Here is an 18,549-nt window from a genome sequence, read left to right as displayed (position 1 = left end):
ACTCGCTGTGTGCCGGCTAATAAACGCCATAATATATATATATATATATATATATATACACAAGGAAAGCGTGTGACGTATGAAGTCATGGTAATAGAAGTAGATGAGGAAAAAGTGCTTTCGAATAAACATGGCGTTTGAGCCAGGCCACGTCACCCATTCATCATAGCGTCACACGGGTCGACAAAATGGCGACCTGCCTTTTCCTTCCTCAGTCAATCATCATCGACACAGTTCCCCACAAGACACCGTGACCATACATCGACTACCGAATCATCACCTAGAAGGACAACGACCAGCACTATGACAGAACTATTGGCCGACCTTGACACCCCAAGTACACCGGAGCAGCGGACGATGGACCCGTGCAGGACTGGTTCTACCTGTTCGAGCTCCACGCTACCGCTGCATCGTGGTCGGAACGGGAGCTGATCATCAACTTTACCGACTTCGTCTCCTGTGAGGCTTTCACATTCTACCTCACCCGCATATTTCAAAATATCGAGTCATGGAAAAAGATGAAAGAAGAAATGACCATCCGATTTCAAGAATACGATGACGACCACGAAGAAGACTCGCTTATAACCAACCATCAACAGGCAGTCACACTCAGTTGTCCATTTTACAAGCAGTCTTCAAGCTTAAGAACGCCCAGCATGAATCTACCACTGCCACAATACAAAGTGGAACATGAGTTCACTGACAGGCGACCATGCGTATTTCGGAAAAAACTCAAACATCGAGCGCGCCTCCCTTCTGCACGAAAGTCGGCTTTTCCAAAGTCGTCGCACCAACATATGACACGAGACGTCGCTCACCCTACTAATGCCCTTCATATTTCGTCTCGCATGCATAGTCCACCACCTGGTTTTCTACGACGCAGTTTTTTAAAGGCTCATAATGGTCACTATTCATGTCATAAGGGCGTCTTCTTCATGGTAGACCAGCTGACGCATGGGGAAAATACCGAACAACGCCATGACGACTCGAAGAGTGAAAATTCTGGTTTTCAATCGCTTGGCTCTTTCGTCGCTCACAACGCTCACCTCACGCCCACTACGGTCGGGATAAAGCTGCGTAACTCAGAGGATACTCAGCCATGCCCTGCGGCTTCTATCCAGATTCATTCGTCAGAACAGCTCAACTTGTTGGTTGCACGGAAAGACGGGCATTTAGAACTGAAGTCTGACCAAACCACGCCTGCTGCGGTGTCACCGTCCAGTGCGCAGCCACCTGAAAATCCAAACACAGAAGTCTCGGAAGCACCAACTCTCATAGTGTGCCGGGTGCCAGAAGCCTTCGTAATGAACGGTGTCGCAGGTGCCTGTGATATTCCTCCAGTCAAGTCTGTTCTGCTAACTTCTCTGCAGGAAAAGCATTGCAACAGCTACCAAGTGAGCACTACGTCAAGTTTCCAAGAAAAACATTGCCTTTTTCCAGAAGGGCTGCCACCTCGGCACTTTTCGCAGCACCAGCAAGACCAGCACAAGAAAATCAACCAGGTTAAGTGACATGCTATGCGACATGGACAACCACAGTCATCGAAAGACCGCTCGCAGCTCAAGGAAAGCCACTTGCAAGAGACCCAAGTGAAGCGTTCACAAATTCAAGATGTCTCCCTGGAGAGAAAGAACACATCGGATTCAAGACAATTTCAAGAACATAACACAGAACATTCACGCCTCGCTACGGCTGGCCCGTAGCGAGGCGTGAAACTCGGGCGGTGTTTGACGTAACTTCTTTTCCACCGTCACGGTACCAGTACAGTCGAACATGTCATATGCCGCATGCACCAACGTTACTAGACTAACTTAGTCTAGTAATGTACGCACACGTTACTAAACTAGGTTAGTCTAGTAACGCTTCTAGCACAGCCATGAACCGGTTTCCATTGGTGCAGGTGAATCGAACGGACCTGGGATTGCACCACGCATTACTGTCAACCTTCGCGGTGCGTGCACTCCAAGGAGGATTAAAGAAAAATTGCTGGAGTGGAAGCTCCCGCAATGCTTTGCCAGCAGAAGTGAAGCCACCTTTTGCCATGGCCAGGATGGCGGAAACATGTTCTTTTCTGATAGTGCCCACTTAAAGATCAAGTTGCTTTGATATTTTATGTAAATGCTACGTTAGTTCTATATTAAAAGATAGTTGTTCCCGACGAAATAACACGCAGAAACGAGTATGGATAACTGAATCTTCAAAGAACTTTGCCTCCAATTACAGGCTCACTAAGGAAAACTACAAACTGTAAAACGCACTTGGAGCACTATGTGACCCGAAAAAGTTCCCATATTAAACTCGTTGGGCGTGCGAGGGAAACGCTTCGTTTTTAATCACTGAACGGTGATATACTTTATTTTGCCCTTAGTAAGATGGCCGCCATCCTGCCAGAGGAACGGCTTCACTTCTGCGCAATTGTTTCCACTCCAGCAATTTTTTTAATCCTCCTTGGTGCACTCATTTCATGGCTGCCCTGAACATGCGTCACCGCACGTGTGTTCTCATTCGAACGTACGGCACGAGTGCATGAGTAACGCCCCGGGTTCCAGCGTCCAAAATTGCCATATAAATTGGAAGCTGGGAAACAACCCATATATCAAAATTTGAACACAACATTATCGTGTATTATACCGCTATAACATCATTAACCCCTTTTTTCTAAAGTGAACAGATTGTCGCGCCATCTTTTGATTTTGACCGCTAGTTGACTTATTATTAAACGCATTACTTGTGTTTTGTGGTCTCGCTCTCAGGTGACGCGGCAGTCAGCTAGCTCCTAGGGTGCCTGAATGGTTTCCCTCGCCCGCCGCTCCTTGCAGGGTGGGGACATTGTTTGACGGGGTGCTCGCCGCCGCGACCGGTTTTTCCTGACGGCCGCCGCCATTGCAGATCTCACTTCGCATAGCGACGGGAGCAAAGAAGGAGCTGTGGCCGCTCTGTCATATACTTTTTTAGGGAAATGACTGGGTGCTGCGTGCCCATGTGCACGAACAACTCCAGAAATGGTTGGAAACTCTACCATTTTCCGACAGAGCCCAAAAGAAGGCTGCTATGGATGGTGAAGATTAAGCGAGACAAGTGGCAGCCTACGAAGTCCTCGTGTGTATGCAGTGTGAGTATCCCGACATGTGTTCTTTTCTCGTCGAGAACTTTGAAACTTGTTTTTTTAAATGTGTATACGTGTCTGTGGGTCACTTTGTCGGTGCTGTAAACGCTTCACGTCTAAGTTGCAGTTTTTCTCTCTTTTTTTGCGATCTCTAAAAGTGCAGCTATGGAAACGTGTGGCGCAGCCGCAGTATTTGAAGTTTGTACCAGTTTTTAGTCACTATATGTATAAACAAAATAGGCTGCTTGTTATTAAATTGCGTATTTACAGAAAAGTGTTTTTCATTCGTTTATTGGAAATCACGAAATTCAATAAAAGTTGTGTGGTATACTGTGTCTTTCTAGTAATTCTGTCTAGGCTAAGCTAAGCTAAAATTCATGGTTCATAACGGACTTACAGGCACATTTTGAAGCAAGCCATTTCGAGCAGCACCGAGCTGACCAGTGGATAAAACTGAAGCCGAACGCTGTGCCAACGGTGTTCCCTTTCAGGGGTAAGTTACTGTTTCACTGTGCGTCAAAGATTCTGTATGAACCTAACAGGTGGCAACAGTACAAGGCTAAAATGATTTAGTTTCAAAAATTAGGATGATCCGTGGAATTCCTCGTTTGAGGATATTAAGAAAGTCGGGGTACGTGCCTGCGACCTGAGAAAAGGCATATGTCTGCAACCTATAATACTGCTAAAATCCAGTACAGGCCTGTGATTAGAGCTGGCTACCTTGTAATACTTGCAGCTTGTGACTGTCCTTTTTTGCACTGCAGGCTTGCCTCCACAAAGGAAGGCGCCAAAGGACAGGGCAGGACCTGCTGTGTTGCCTGATGCATGCCAAGAAACACGCGGTGACAACTCTACGGCCATTAATTGTACGCCACTCACAAGTGCACAGGCGAATTTAAATTCACGCACAGACAGTCTTGGCGCACAGCAACCGCAAAGCTGCAATTCTCAGACGCCTGATTCAGTACCGCACATTATGGAAAGGGAAGAAGTTGTGATCTCGGCCGATGCACCTGACGGGGCACGTGAAAACAAGCAGTTAAATAAGCAGCTCTCCGATATGGGCAGAAAATACACTCAGCTACATCAAGTCCATCGGAAAGCCACCTCAACCATTCAAGCACTAAAAAAACAGGTGAAAAAATTGGAAACCAAAATGGAATTATTCGGACAGCGTTTGAAATTCCTCAATGATGACCAGCTGCAGGCTCTTGGGCGCCAGAGTAATAAGGGAAGCACTTGGTCTGCAGAAACAATCAAGCAGGCGCTTCAGATTAAGTTTTCCTGTGGAAAAACTGGTTACCAGACACTAAGAAATCTGGGCTACCCCTTGCCATCCGGAAAAACCCTTGCACGTCGCCTTCAGGGCCTCAAGTTTCTTCCCGGAATTTTGACGGAAGTCATCGATGTTCTCAAAATCAAAGCAGAGAACATGCAAGACATTGAAAAAGACTGTGCTTTGTTCTTGGATGAAATGGAGATTGCTCGCGGGTACGAGCTCGATCGCGCTGAGGATGTGGTGTTGGGGGGGCAAACTATGCCAGAAAATCCAGACGAACCTGCACATCACGCACTAGTGTTCATGGTAGGAGGCCTGAATACGAGATGGAAGCAAGTGATTGCCTACCACTTCACCGGAAGTCATGTAGAGGGTAGTATCCTCAAGGACTACGTCATGAAGATAGTGCAGCTCTGCGCGGAAATCTCTTTAAGAATCCGTGTCGTCACTTGCGACATGGGGGCTTCTAATCGGGCTATGTGGCGCGAGCTCGGATTCTCCAGCCACAGGAATTCCATTACTGTATGTTCAGTGCCTCACCCCTGTCTGGAAGACAAAGAATTGTTTTTCACAGCAGATGCTGCACACGTGCTGAAGAATGTCAAGTCACAGTTGCTTTCATCGGAAGTATTCTTTCTGAGTGATGCAACAGTATGCCAGCACAATCTGCCATCAAAAGAAGTGAACGTGGACCATGTGCGCAGTGTAATTAAGTATGATGCTGAACGAGAGCTGAAAGTCGCCCCGAGGCTCTCAGAGTTACACATTTCGCGAGGCCATTTCACAAAAATGAAAGTGGGAGTTGCTGTCCGCTTCTTCAGGGAAGCTCCTGCAGCGATTCGGTACCTAATTAAAGAGGACGCGATAGAGCCGGAGGCAGAGACAACAGCTTGGTTTCTAGAATTAGTATTCAACTGGTACACGCTAATGTCTTCCCGCCACCCATCAGTTGCTCTCAGCCTTCGAGACATGCGGAGGTACCACGAATCAATTGAGCTACTGAACTCGGCCCTCGAAGTTTTTCAAGGAATGAAGATGGGAAGCAAGGCACAGTGGAAGCCTTCGCAAGCAGGTTTACTAATAACAACAAAAGTCGTTCTTCGTCTCCAAGACATTCTCTTGCGCAGTGAAGGATACGAATTCTTCCTCACGAGCAGAATCTTGCAAGACTGCCTCGAAAATTTGTTTTCGGTGGTGCGCATCAGGAAGCCTGTTCCTAACGCATATGACTTAAAGTGTGCCCTGAAGCTTGTGTGCGTGAGTCAGTTCCTTCATGCACCCGGAACGTCAAGCTACGAAGTCGACGATGCTAAGTACCTCGCCGACATGCTTGCAAAAGGCAAACAAGAGCACGGGGAGGTGGAAGCTGATGTCATTGATGACTCGGAAATTTTGTTCATTGAAGAACTTCAAGAAAACGAATGCAACATCCTTTTCTACATCGGCGGCTTCCTTTTAAAAGGTATGCTGAGTGTTGTAGCGGGATGCGGGCATTGTAATTCTGCCTTGTTAGGCTCAACTGAAAGCGAGCACGCAACTCTGACTATTCTGAAGGAGTACAGGAGTGAAGGTGGCAACCTCACATATCCCAGCAAGGATGTTTTGCTGACACTCAAGTCGTGTGAAGAGCATTTCAGGGGCATCATAAGTTGGAGTGAGGGCTTGCTGCGCTTAAGGTCCCCGTTGAAGGCCGTGACCGATTATTTGAACGAGATGGTGCGCCCTTGCGTAAAGACTTGCTCCGAGCACAGTGACGCCGTAGCAAAACTCCTTATTGCGAATTATGCAAGACTGAGGCTTCGCGTGCATTTGCGCCACGTTAGTTCAAACGGCGTCAATGAACACGGAAGCAAGACGTGCGCTGGGGTAAGCCTTCCGTGACCAGCCGAACTGGACCAGTCACTTATAAATTTTATTATTTTTTCTTTCAGAACACTTATTGTTTGATTAAAATATTTTGAGTTCATTGTGAACTGGCTAACCTCCCTGTCCTTTCTTCATCCTCCTCCTTAAGTTCATAGACATTTTTCTTATTTGTTATACAATATCACATTCTTAGATAAAAACAGCGTTGTGATCTTTAAGCTGACTAAGGTTGTGATCTTTGGAGAATGTTTATGGTAAGTTAATATTATTGCGGTCGAAGCAATACCGACACAGCGTCACAGAGGCAGAATACGAGAGTGATACTTCTCGGATAATTAGATTGCTCGCTTACATATATCTATGGAAAGTAGAAAAACTGAACAGGTATAGGGCATCAAAATCGTTATTACTGCATTTCATCTTGTATTTTCCAATAACTTAGTAAGATTTTTTTCTCAGTGGTCACATAAAAACGAGAGATTCAATTGATGTTTACGCTGTTTCACTATCTCAACCAGCTATAACAGAAAAATAGCTGTGTAACAAATCTGAATCTCATTCCCGCAAGATTATTCAGAGCTGCGAGGGCACGCAAGGCGGGGGAAAAAGCAGGATGAAGTAAGTTCAACGCGTACAATGCGAGCACTACTGAGTGGCTGGCACGCTGCACAGCCACTGAGGAGTGCGGTGAGTTTAGGTAACAGGAAAAGGCGTGCGCTTCATGAATTAATGTAGATTTATCCTGCAAACAGTCTCCAATGACAGACGCACATATTCAGACTGCTTTTTTATAGCGCGAAATACCATTTCTCGCACTAAACTCTTCTCAAACTCTCCTCATACGCGCGCGCAGGCAGTGTGTTTCGTTGGGGTGAGATATGTAATGGCGGACGCTCTAGCAGACGACGCGGTTGTCCCCACCCTGTACGGAGCGGCGGGCGAGGGAAACCATTCAGGCACCCTACTAGCTCCCAGAGATTTGGGCCAACAGCGTGTCCGGGTTTTGGAACGCAGTATCGCAACTGTATATTCTGGGCACTATACTGGTAGTAACGGTAGTCCGTTTACGGTTTCCGACCGTCCCGTGCGTGGATCCACCCGGGAGGACGACAGTAACTCTTCCCTGTACGAGTGCACCTCAGTCATTGCGATGCCGGTGTCCTGACCAGTTTGTTTAAAAGTCGCGTCGTACTTGTGAAGCAAACGCTGCGTGTGCACAGTAGCACCGTTCGCGCCGATATGTCGGACCGCGAAGTTCGCTCCCGCAAGAAGCGCAAAGGAGCGTTGGAGAAAGGTATTTTTAACTAACCTTGCTATTTTCAGCGTCGAATGCCTTCTCGCGTACAGCGCAATTGTTGAAGAACTTTCAGGCGTGTGTGTAACTTGGTGCAGATTTTTCAAAGTGTGGTCGGGACGGGCTTGTTGCTGTCCCAACAAGGTCGTGTTTAATGCCGCTGTTTACTGCCGCTCTTCAAAGAAAGTTGTGAAATAAAAAAAAATTGATCGTGTGACTTGTTACTGCGTAAATATGATGAGCTACCGCGTTCCTTCAACTAGTAAAATTAACTAATACTTTAAACAAAAACTTTTTACTGTTTATATTCTTTTCTTTTTTATTTTCTCGTCATGTTTCCACCCTCTAGTTACAGGAACGGCTGAGGAAGGTTACAAGGCAAAGCACAAACCTCAAAAGCATTCGGATACCGAGCAAGAAGATGACGCGTCGGTTGCTGAACCGAGCACAACTGCAAGAATTACGTTTTTGGTAGTTTTCATCGTCTTGGCCGTCATGGTGGGAGCTGTCATTCTGGCCCTGCAAAGTTCTTCGTGTGAGCCTCCTTTTGTATGCTTTTGATGCTGCAAAAGTCGCCCCAGATTATTCGGCCTTTTGCTGCTTTTAAAACTACACACTGCATGGAGTGCTCCTTATTTGTTTCTGCTGGCTTAAAGAAGCCCAGGTGGTCAAAGTTTCCGGAGCCCTCCACTACGGCGTCTCTCATAATCATATGGTAATTTTCGGACGTTAAACCCCCCAAATCAATCAATCAATTGTTTCTGCTGGCAATCCTGAGGAGCTGAAAGAAAAATTTTATATGGTAGTCTAACGTACTGCTACAAACGTCATGATGTCCCAGACAGAGTTTACAAAGATATTTACTAAAGGGAACTTCAGTCAGCATGAGAACATGGATTCGCCTAATCATGACATTTGTGGCTTCGAACGCCGCTGTGGCTTTGTTTATGGGGGCTGCGTGCTGGCCAGGAGGTGCTATCTAGCATTCGATTATCTGCCCAGATTCGTTGACACTGAACATTAAGGCTGCAAAGAACAGCACTGGAGATTAAAACGACACGGAAAGATGCTTTGTGATTCATTGCATGAAGGGCATGGAAACTTTTGGATGACAGCTAGACACTCTTGCTTCTTGTCAAAGAGCGCGACTTCATGGCTAATGTTTATTGCACCTGCCCCACTTTGCTCTTTTCGTTCATTAAGCGATGCGTTCTAGTGCTGCGGTCGCAGGAAGAAGTTCATTTGCATTTTGCCTATTGTTGTTTTGGATGGAAGAATGGAGTGTTGTGTACTTTGTGACACGATTTGAATTGATGAGACTAAATGGCTAAGATGGTAAATGTCTGCAGAAGTTCTTCTCGTGAGAAAGTGACTGCAGGTGGCACGGATCTGAAAGTACGCAAATTATACAGATTCATGCCCATCATTCCCAAGCTGGCTGAAGCACCATGCATTGTAGCTCCGACAGATTTCCCTTGGAAACGGTCGCAGCAGCTGTCGGGACCACATTCGGACATTAAGAGTTTCACCTAAGGGATTATGCATAACAAAGACTTAACATATCACTGTGTCAAAGTAGTAGGAAAACCCAAAGTAAAAAATTAGTTCTGTAAAGGCATTATTATTACAGTACATAAAGGTGAGCTAAGCAAATAGTATTGCTTTGTTTGTAATATTTTTAACAAATTGGTTTACTATAGACCTGATACTTGTAAAAAGTATGCAGCATTTTGTGCATGTTATTTGTTTTTTTCCTCATTTTCAGCTTTTAGTACATTTTCTAATGAAGCTGGGCTTGAAGCAAACGAAGACTTCATAGTTGCCCAAGAGAAAGTGGATGTTGAAAGTCAGCATTATGCTACCGATGTGGTAAGAAGTCTTTGCTTCTACTGCATGTAGAACAAGCTTGGATCCCACATACCTCAATTATTTTTCGCCACCAAGTGTATTTCTCTTTGTCTTGGCGCTTCATATTTCATATTCAACAGCATTTTCCTTGTGTCATTCTAATCTCAATTTGCTTCTTTGTTCATAGGAGGGATCTAATGAGATAGAACCTAGTGTCCAAAGTAAAGAGCAAAGCATCAACTTAGGAGCCATGAATACAGGTATTCATGCATGTATTTCTTTGTTTAGAAAAATAATTTGAATGCCATCACTTAACTTGTGTATCTGGTAATTTCGTGTTATGTTCTTAATGTCAAAGAGTTTGTAGCTTGTCTTTTATTCTTTTTTGCTTTGTGTACACTCGTGAGCGATATGAGCTAAATGTTAGGCATTCTGAGGAAGGTGTTTGCATACCTGCCAACGTTTGATTTGTCCGGCAGACTTGTGAATTTTGAGCGACCCTCCCAATTATACGGGCACAGCTATAAATCTCCTGAAAGACAACGCTAATGCCACCTTAAAAAAATAATGATAACAAGAAGAGACAGCAGCTCTGAAGTTTTCTTGACTTAGTGCTAACTATTCTGTGCAGAAGTCACTTTTGCAGCGTCAGTCTTGTTTCATGTGGAGACGCGCGTTATTGCGTCACGCAAGTTCAACATCATTGAAGGCGATTGGAAAGAAGCTGACACCCCCATCGCCTTTCTGTTTGATATAGAGAACCTTGATAACTTACCTTGTCTGTTTCCTGCAGCATGAAAGATTCATGTCCTGAAAAAATGACTAGCTGTAGTCCCGGCTATGGGCGGGAAACAAAAATGGCCCTGCTACTTGTAATGCATGTTTGTATTCTCTGAGGCTATCATTTATGCATCTTCTGCTCCGACCAATGTACCTTTCCTCACACAGTGTCTGGTAACTACGGGCTCCTTGCGATCAGTAAACTTGAAAGTGTGCTTCCCATCACAGTGACTGTGAACACTGCCATGACTTAAAGGTTTGTTTATAAACATAGTTAACAAGCAAAATGTTTGTTTATCAATCCTACTCCTGTGGGCTTGTGAGCTGACAAGACCACACATACTCAGTATTTTTTGGCAACTTTTTTGAGGCTACGAGCATATGGTATGACCTCACATTTTCTTGTTCTGATGGCCCATTCGTCATCTCCAGATTAATTTACTTCTGGCTTCAAAGACATGTACATCTTTTCACAAGCTTGCACAATAAGAGTCTCTGGAAGACCTGCTTGTGTCAATCTCACAACTCCATTAAAACTTCTGGATTCATTTACATTGTAGGCAGCTGGGGCAGAAATACTGCACAGAATTGCCAGTTATTTGTGTTTTGACATACCAAGTGACCTTTTCAAGTGCTGCTGCAGCAAATAAAAAAAAAGCTTTATAAATAACAATCAAAATCAGTATGGCCATCTTATGACCGTTTTTGCGCAGATCCAACAGAGCCACAGCATGCATCTCAGCATGCAGCTCAGCTTGACAGTGGCCATACACCAACTCAGAGTTTTGGGTCTGTCCCAAACACAGAGAAGGTGGAGTTGCCTTTTAGGCAGACATCAGATATAGTGTCTTCAACACTAACAGAAACAGATGTTCTCAGCTCCACAGAAGTACTACAGTCGTTGGAGGAGCCTACAGAGATTAAGCAGGATGAAAGTGCCCAAGCATTCTCTTTAGAGGCAACAAAGGTGTCAGGTAAGTTCTAGGCAGATGTTTTCTCCTTTTCTGTTGGCTGGATATTGTAATGAGCTTCTTCTATTTCATGAAGGTTTCCTCCTCTTCATCGTGCTATTCTTATTCTGTTCTTGGCCCTAGTGTGACTGATTCCTGTATTTGCTTTTGGAAGCACACCATCACTGTCTTCTTGCAAATGTAACTGGGCATGAGGGTGATGGTTGTTTATTGCAAAACTTCAATAAAGTTAGTAATAGAAGTGTCGCTTCAATTGCTCCAAACTGCTTCAAAAGAGAAATGCTGCTTCAAAGTGCTATCTTTGCTAGTAACTTCTCCTAACCTACTCTGAAATAACATTGTGGGAACAATGAAGTTGAGCCATGGGACCAACCATCCAGCGAGCCTAAATGAAAACAAAAACAAGCTGTGTACTGTTCTCGAGAATACAGCTTGTATAGTAGCTCTATACTAGAATAGTGGTAATGCTACACATACTAGCATTTTCTATGTATATCTGATATAGTTGTATATTTGTACCTTACAAGCAGACAACTTTTGTGAAACGCATGCGAGACTTAGTCACACTAGCTGCTGCTGCGACGACTTTGATATGTAACTGATAACATTTAGCACTTTTATTAGTGTTGAACTTGCTTATGTCACAAGAGCAAGTATTTTAAATGTTAATTCATGTAGCTTAAACGATTTTTTTTAAATTTCAATGCTGGCTTTTTTTCGCAAAATATTGAGATAACACTTACTTGGTGTTCAAAGACTATTCATCTGCCTAATTATGTTTCTTGCAATTTGCTGTGATTATTGTATGTGTAATATGTTCAATAATAAATATTAATAAGAGGCTTAAAATTTATAAGAGGCTTAAATAAGTCAATAAACTCCAGGATTCGTTTGGAATACTTTAAAATCTGCTTTGAAAACCCCAATAGCTGCTCCGGGCTAGCATTTTTTCTGCTCGAAAAACAACCAAGGCTGCTACAAAGCTCCATTTTTTTCTGCTCCAGAATATGCTCCAAAAATTAAAATGTTGCTTCCATCACTGAACAAAGTATATACCAGAAAAAATTTCAAATCGGGGGGTAGTTTCAGCGTGCTCAAATAAAAATATTTTTCTTTACATTACCGAAACCTAAGTTATGATCAGCAGAGTTTATTCTGAAAGTAATTCCAGTCAACTACAGCCTATATCTTTATCTGGAGCAGAAACAAAGCTGTCACACTTATGTACTACTTAGTTCACTTTTAAAGAGAGCATATCCTTAACGATGTAACCATACTATGCAAAAATAAAGATTGATTGATTGATTGATTGATTGATTGATTGATTGATTGGAGCTCTATGATTGCAGAGTTTTCTGTTCAGAAATCTCAATGACATCTCTTGTAAGGCGCTTTTCAGTGTGTTTTCACCAGTTCTGAGTTAATTCTTTAAGCAGGCTTTCACGTTGAACATAGTTGTATTTTGTCATAATACGGAAATATAAGCATCAGTGACTATGTTACAGTGTGAGCGTGTGCCAGATAGATTGAAGGGGTAATGAACCACATATAGGGCTTGGTCATAAAGTTCTTTGTACGAGCATATTGTTGTGGTCGTGTGCCACTTTACCAGCAAAGTGCGAAGTTGTCACTTTCTCGAGGGCCCTCTGTTTGTCCAGAGGCTTTGTGTGTCATCAAGCAGCAAAGAAAGAATAAAACTAGACTGCTTCCAGTTTGCTATCCTACACCTGGGGAGAGGGGAGTAAACGGCACACACAGTGCAGGGTTTCACAAACGGTCTTCAATAATTGTAGAAAGGCTGGTGTGTCTTACTGGGCTGACGTACTGATCAGTGCTATCGGATGAGAGCTGAGATATACCAGGAGCAGCATTTGGATTTTCACTCCTTACCATGGGGTGTTACGGTGTGATGGCACCATGCTCTGCAATGCGCTAAAATTACACAGCAGCAGCGCTAGCACACATTGAAACCACAATGGGAAAGAGCAATCGCATTTCATGATGTATGTTCAATCAACCACAAACGTTTGTGGATCACGCAGGCACTTAGCCAAGAGCAACACTTCCGCTATGTCAAGGCAATCAGCAACAGCACTATGCTGGAGACACAACGCTTCCCTAATTGATGGTCGGGGTATTTTGTCACTCGGCAAAAATGCATTCCACCTTTTACTTCCTATTGTGATGATGTGCTATGCGGGAGCCGTGGCTACGTGCTTCTGTTTTGCCAGCAGTCTTATCAGAATAACTGGTATCAGTCGCAGTCTTTTTCGTCAAGTGATATCAACCCAACAGTACATCATTTGTGGTGTGGTGTGATACTTTGATTCTGCTATCCAAGTAGAGGTATGACTGTCATACTTAGATAAGTGCTTGGTGTGGAAACAACCAACTAATGATGTGCTGCATGCCAGTTAAAAAATATATATGAATATGCCAGTGAATAACAAGGCCCATTTACGAGCCAATGCTTTAGTATAGAGTAGGTAGCACATTTCTAGGTTGCATGGACAGCCAGTCTTGCATGCGCTCCCGTGGTTCATGAACTCTTGTGGTTGACTTCACAGATCATGACATGCGCCTTGGGACGAGAGAAGAGAGAAATGGCATATGGCGTCTGGCAAATTCCTGTTGCTGCACTAATTTTTGATGCATCAGTCAGTCAGTCAAAAACTTTATTAAATAATAAAGTCCTGAAGAGTTTTAGCCACCAGGGTGTCCACGAGAGACATACTAGCAGCCCCTACTGTAGGTGACGCCCAAGTCGGGTTGGGAACGTAGTAGCGTTCTGCCAGTTCTTGGTTCTTTTCAACCGCCTTTAGTTTATGTTGGAGCTTGGGGCTCCCGAGTGCCTCTTCCCAGTCAGACTCACTGGTGAGAGGTTCCCGAGGTAATGCTGGACATTGCCAGAGCATGTGTGTGAGTGGGCAGTACACTTTTGTGCAGTCTGGGCGTTGTGGATTTATGTCAGATTTGTAATGGCTTAGTCAGCCCCATGATGGGTACGATCTCATTTGTAGCATGCGAAAGGCTAGCTCTTGTGTGCGTTCGAGCTCTGCATGTGGTAAAGTATATTGGCTTCTGTCGTTTCGATAGTGAGAGGTAATTTCGTGGAAGGAGAATAAAGTGTCATTAAACTGTTCGTCGTAGCCCAGCTCAACGGCAGCTGATTTGTCATCACGGTTCTGATTGATCATCAGTCGCTGATTGATCGTCACAGTGCTGATTGATTGTCACGGCGCTGATTGATCGGTTGATTGATCGTCAGCACTTCCAGTAATGGAAGTACTGCTCGAATTGCTCCAAACTGCTCCAAAAGAGAAATGCTGCTCCATGCTGTTCCAAACAGTAATTTTTGTTAGTAATTGCTCCATACCTGCTCCGAACTGACACTGAGAGAATGAGAATGATGAACTTTTACCGTTTGACCGACTCATATGGCCTAAATAAACTGAAGAGAATCTGTATGCTATCATCTCAGAGTGCTGCTAGTGTGCAGCATTATCGGCTCTGATCTCACTTGTGCTACAAGAACAGGCATATTAAGCATGTAGCTCATTTGGTCATTTTTTTTTCCTCAGCTAGACATGTAGGCTACTCATGTGAATTGTGAAAATGAGCAGTATTTAATTTATCTGATTACCAATTGTCTACTGCTTATTTGGCCACAGTTATATGGGACTCTGGTTACCTTTAAAATCAGCTCAATTTTTCCCGTTTGATTTTATTTCTGCCACAAATAGTAGTATTTTAGATTGTTGCTTATTTCACAGCACATTTTTGACGACCTGCCTTTGTTTGCGATGTGATATTTACATTGATTGTTGTCTGACAAATATATTTCATAAGAAATATAATGTTTACAAGATGTTTCAACAATGCGCTGAACTCCAATTAATGTATGGCAAATTTAATATCTACTCCTTAAACACCAATAGCTGCTCTAAACTAGCATTTTTTTCCTGCCCCGAAAATGTTCATGGCTGCTCCGAAGCAGTACTTCTCCTGCTCCAAAGTATGCTCCAAAAAGTAAACAGGCACTCTATCACTGCAGTTTTCACGCTCGATCACGAGCCGTTTCGTTGAAGTTGGGTTCCTGTAGGTGGATGTCTTTGCCCAAGTGGGCAGGGAACCAAGAGAGGTAGTGCGAGCCGATGTATTTGCGTGTTTGTAAAATGCGGGCTGCTTCTTGAGTGATGTTGCCAGTTTCGTAAGCCCGAATGGTGGCGCGAGAGTCTGTGAAGACATCGGTGTGTGAGGGGTCGATCATCGCTAAAGCTATAGCAATCTGCTCGGCTATGGCGCTCATTGCTAGCCTAACCGAGGCGACCAAGCGTAGTGCTTCATCGGCATGTGCTACCGACGAGTGCAAAGGTGGAAGATTCACCGTATTGCACCGCATCAACGAATACGGCAGAGTTGTGATTCCCGACAGTACATACGAGGATGGCACGAGCGGGGGCCAGGCGTCTGCCTTTGTTGTGTTGCGGGTGAGCATTTTGTGGAAATGGGATTACCGTGTAGGTAGCGTGGACAGCTCTCGGGAGGGTTACTGTGTGCTTAAGCTAGGGATGTAGGGACATGCCGGCCTGCAGTTGTTGTGTGTCCGATGAAAAGAATTATGCCACAAAAATTTTTATGCATTCGAAAAACTATTGTGGCAGTCAATTTTGAGGCAACAAACTCTAATACTGAAGTCATTCAATGATTACTTATAAAAATATAGTTCTGAAACTCTTTAAATGGCCGCCCACCAGGCCCCATAGCAAATCTTAGGCTTTGGCAGTTGTGTGTACGATGAAGAGAATTATGCCACAAAATTTTTTTTAATTGGTTCATTATGAGCTGAGAAAACTGGCATTTTGAAGCGGGGCGAAAGGATAATGCATGAAGGCAAGCTCGAAACCCTTGTCACTTGCCCTGCGTAGCCCTTGCAAGCCAAATCTTCCCTACCCTCTCCGACATACGAGGAAACAGTCACGTGCGCATGACGTTCCCGAGCAAGCCCGATCCCCGAGGACGCAAGCAGCGTCATTTTGTTGACCAGCGTTATTTTGTTATCTACTGCCTATTTCTGCGAGATGTATGCTTGTGTACGTGCTCGGTTGGAGACACTGGTTTAGATGCGCTAGAATAGATGAGCATATTGAGTGCTTGAACACACAGGACCATTAACCTGGTTTCCAAGGCTGGCGTCTGCTTGATGCCCTAACTGCGGAGACACGAACGAATGCAAAATGCTAGCACGTTAGCCCCACAGCTTGTTTCACTTCACAGGGAAAAAAAATGAAAAAGACATGCACATTCCCTTTTTGCATCTCCACAATTATACATGTTGTGTGGAATAATTTTCGCCCTCTCACGTGCTACTGTTGGTGCCACCGTAGCACAGTCGTCTAGGTAAAGAACCGACATTATAGCACTGCTGTCTACATCGGGCAATTCCTACGTCTTTGTCACGCCCTCATTCTCTGGGTGCGCGCTCACTAAAAAAAGAGAAAGCAGCGTTCAACTTCAAATTTGACCCATTTTTGCGGCACACAGCATTGCGAATTTTGGCAGCCGTGATTGTGAACGGCTTATTAATGCATTGCTCTTGTCAACTCAAAATTGTCAAACCTTGCAAGTGGCCCTTTAAAGGTTGAGAATTGAGGCTAGCCCGCCGTCATTGCACTGACTTTGTCGCCTATTTCTGCCGTTCTCATGTCCTGACATGACTCTCCCCTCCTCCACAGTCTGTCGCACTGGGGGAGCGGGAGTGAGTATTAACCCCTCTCACCCGGTAGCGGATGTAGACTGTGGCGCCATGTGCAAAGTACCCTCGGGACGTTTTGCGCGCGCATCCAGAGTGAGTCATAATTCTCCGGGACAACTTAGAGTGAGCACGCATTCGTTTCGCGTTCGTCGGCTCCTATTGTTTGGAGCTTGTCAGACCTCTATAACGACGCCTTGCGCCCGCTGCAAACACTCACCTTTTTCGTTGCTCCTTTCGAACGCTAGGCTGAAGAGTGGTGCAGTATCTTTGCGCGTAGTCCCACTACCCCAACCTGTTCCTTTTGAAGCTAACGCGAGCGGAGTTTTGCCCTCGCTCGAGTGACCAGGCCCTGTTCATCCCAGTGTCCCCATAAATCACTTTCACCTACGAGTTTCGATTTGCGTCTACCTCTGCTAGTGCTCCAGATAAAATAAAAACAGCAGTGCTCTCACCAAGCCGAACACCACCGAGGCAGCTGTTGATGAGCATTCCTTTCTGCCCAACAGCGCTGCCACCCGCGCTGTAGTGTGAAGACCGACAACTGTCGAGGGATGGATGACCGGCATTGAGCACCCGAGCACAAGTGCACGTACTATCGTGAGCAATATGAGCTCGAACACTACCCCAACCTGTTCCTCTCGAAGCGAACGCGAGCGGAGTTTTGCCCTCACTCGAGCGACCGGGCCCTGTTTGTCCCAGTGTCCCCGTAATTCACTTTCACCTACGGAGACGTGCTCGCGGCACCCCGTGTAGTACTTCTCACCTGTGGGGTGGATAAGCCCATTCGCTTTCCCGCCGCCCCTTCTGCAACGGGCTCTGTACTGTGTTTTTGGTGTTGCCACAGGCATTAAAAAGCTCTGACATTGAGCAGTACCATGTTCTCGCCACGGCGACGGTTAACGTGTGCCCTGCGCTTCACTAAAACCGGACCCATGCTAGGGATCGTACTCCTTTGGGATACGTGTATACTACAAAAGCCAACTTTGGCAATTTTTCGGGGTTAATAAATCTCAACAAAATTCTCTGGGTATTTTCATCTGTGTGTTTGCACCTTTCGTGTCAAATTGCAGGCTCGAGAGTTTCGCATATTCTCTTCAAACAAATTTTATAGCTTTCCTCCAAAAGTCACCACGCTTGCCAAAATTAGTGGCAACATTGTGTATGTGACGTGGATTTTTGCCTTGCGGAAGCGACAACCCAGGTGGTTGAAACTTCGGGAGCCCTCCATCACAGTGTCTCGCATAATCATATGGTGGTCTTTGGGTGTTGAAGCCCACATATCAATCAAATCAATTGCAGAAGGGAAGGAACTGATGTGAAACTGCAGCGTCTGCTTGTCTGCTATGGATTGATTAGGTTTGGCCGGCGCTTCCTTGGTTGAGCGTGTAATTTTCTTTTCCATTTTGCTGGGTATGCGATAGGTGGCAAGTGGTGTTGCGTTGTGGGCCACATATGATGCGTCATATATTCACCGTAACAGCGTAAGTGTTATAGCTGATCGCCGCAGGCAAAAACTTGGACGGCGTGGACAGCTAATGCCACCTGGCGGGAATTATGAACGATCAGGAAGGTTTGGGCAAAAGATTGTCACAAATAGAAGCACACTCAAATGGGTTTAGATTTCGATATTATGCTTTTTCGCTAACTAAA

General features: G+C 44.9%; 2 protein-coding genes across 4 annotated transcripts in view; both read left to right on the top strand.

Moving 5' to 3' along the window:
- Positions 1–2,785: 2,785 nt before the first annotated feature.
- On the top strand, positions 2,786–6,358 carry LOC142817652 (uncharacterized). The gene is made up of 3 exons (XM_075894781.1): positions 2,786–3,112; positions 3,506–3,599; positions 3,871–6,358. The coding sequence occupies exons 1-3, from the start codon at positions 2,960–2,962 to the stop codon at positions 6,264–6,266; spliced, it is 2,643 nt and encodes an 880-aa protein (XP_075750896.1). The 5' UTR covers positions 2,786–2,959; the 3' UTR covers positions 6,267–6,358.
- Positions 6,359–7,227: 869 nt separating this feature from the next.
- LOC119175056 (aspartyl/asparaginyl beta-hydroxylase) overlaps positions 7,228–18,549 on the top strand; it is a 48,778-nt gene continuing 37,456 nt past the window's right edge. The window contains exons 1-5 of one of the 3 annotated variants that reach the window (XR_012895278.1): positions 7,228–7,545; positions 7,895–8,080; positions 9,311–9,414; positions 9,581–9,653; positions 10,887–11,147. Coding sequence is in view for 2 of the 3 variants with exons in the window: in XM_037426245.2 (XP_037282142.1) it covers positions 7,491–7,545; positions 7,895–8,080; positions 9,311–9,414; positions 9,581–9,653; positions 10,887–11,147 (679 nt within the window). In the remaining variant the exon portion in view is untranslated. The remainder of the gene's footprint in view (positions 7,546–7,894; positions 8,081–9,310; positions 9,415–9,580; positions 9,654–10,886; positions 11,148–18,549) is intronic. The other 2 variants (XM_037426247.2, XM_037426245.2) reach the window with 2 other exon arrangements.

Source organism: Rhipicephalus microplus, chromosome 5 (assembly GCF_043290135.1).
Source record: "Rhipicephalus microplus isolate Deutch F79 chromosome 5, USDA_Rmic, whole genome shotgun sequence".
NCBI classification, from domain to species: Eukaryota; Metazoa; Arthropoda; class Arachnida; order Ixodida; family Ixodidae; genus Rhipicephalus; species Rhipicephalus microplus.
Note: the sequence above shows the minus strand (reverse complement) of the source record. Positions and strands in the feature narration are given on the sequence as shown.

Bases quoted from the DNA above. Each gene is read 5' to 3' on its own strand.
- LOC142817652 (XM_075894781.1), top strand. From the start codon at position 2,960: ATGACTGGGTGCTGCGTGCCCATGTGCACGAACAACTCCAGAAATGGT. The intron at 3,113-3,505 runs GTGAGTATCCCG...ACGGACTTACAG, and splicing joins AGTCCTCGTGTGTATGCAGT to GCACATTTTGAAGCAAGCCA. The intron at 3,600-3,870 runs GTAAGTTACTGT...TTTGCACTGCAG, and splicing joins AACGGTGTTCCCTTTCAGGG to GCTTGCCTCCACAAAGGAAG.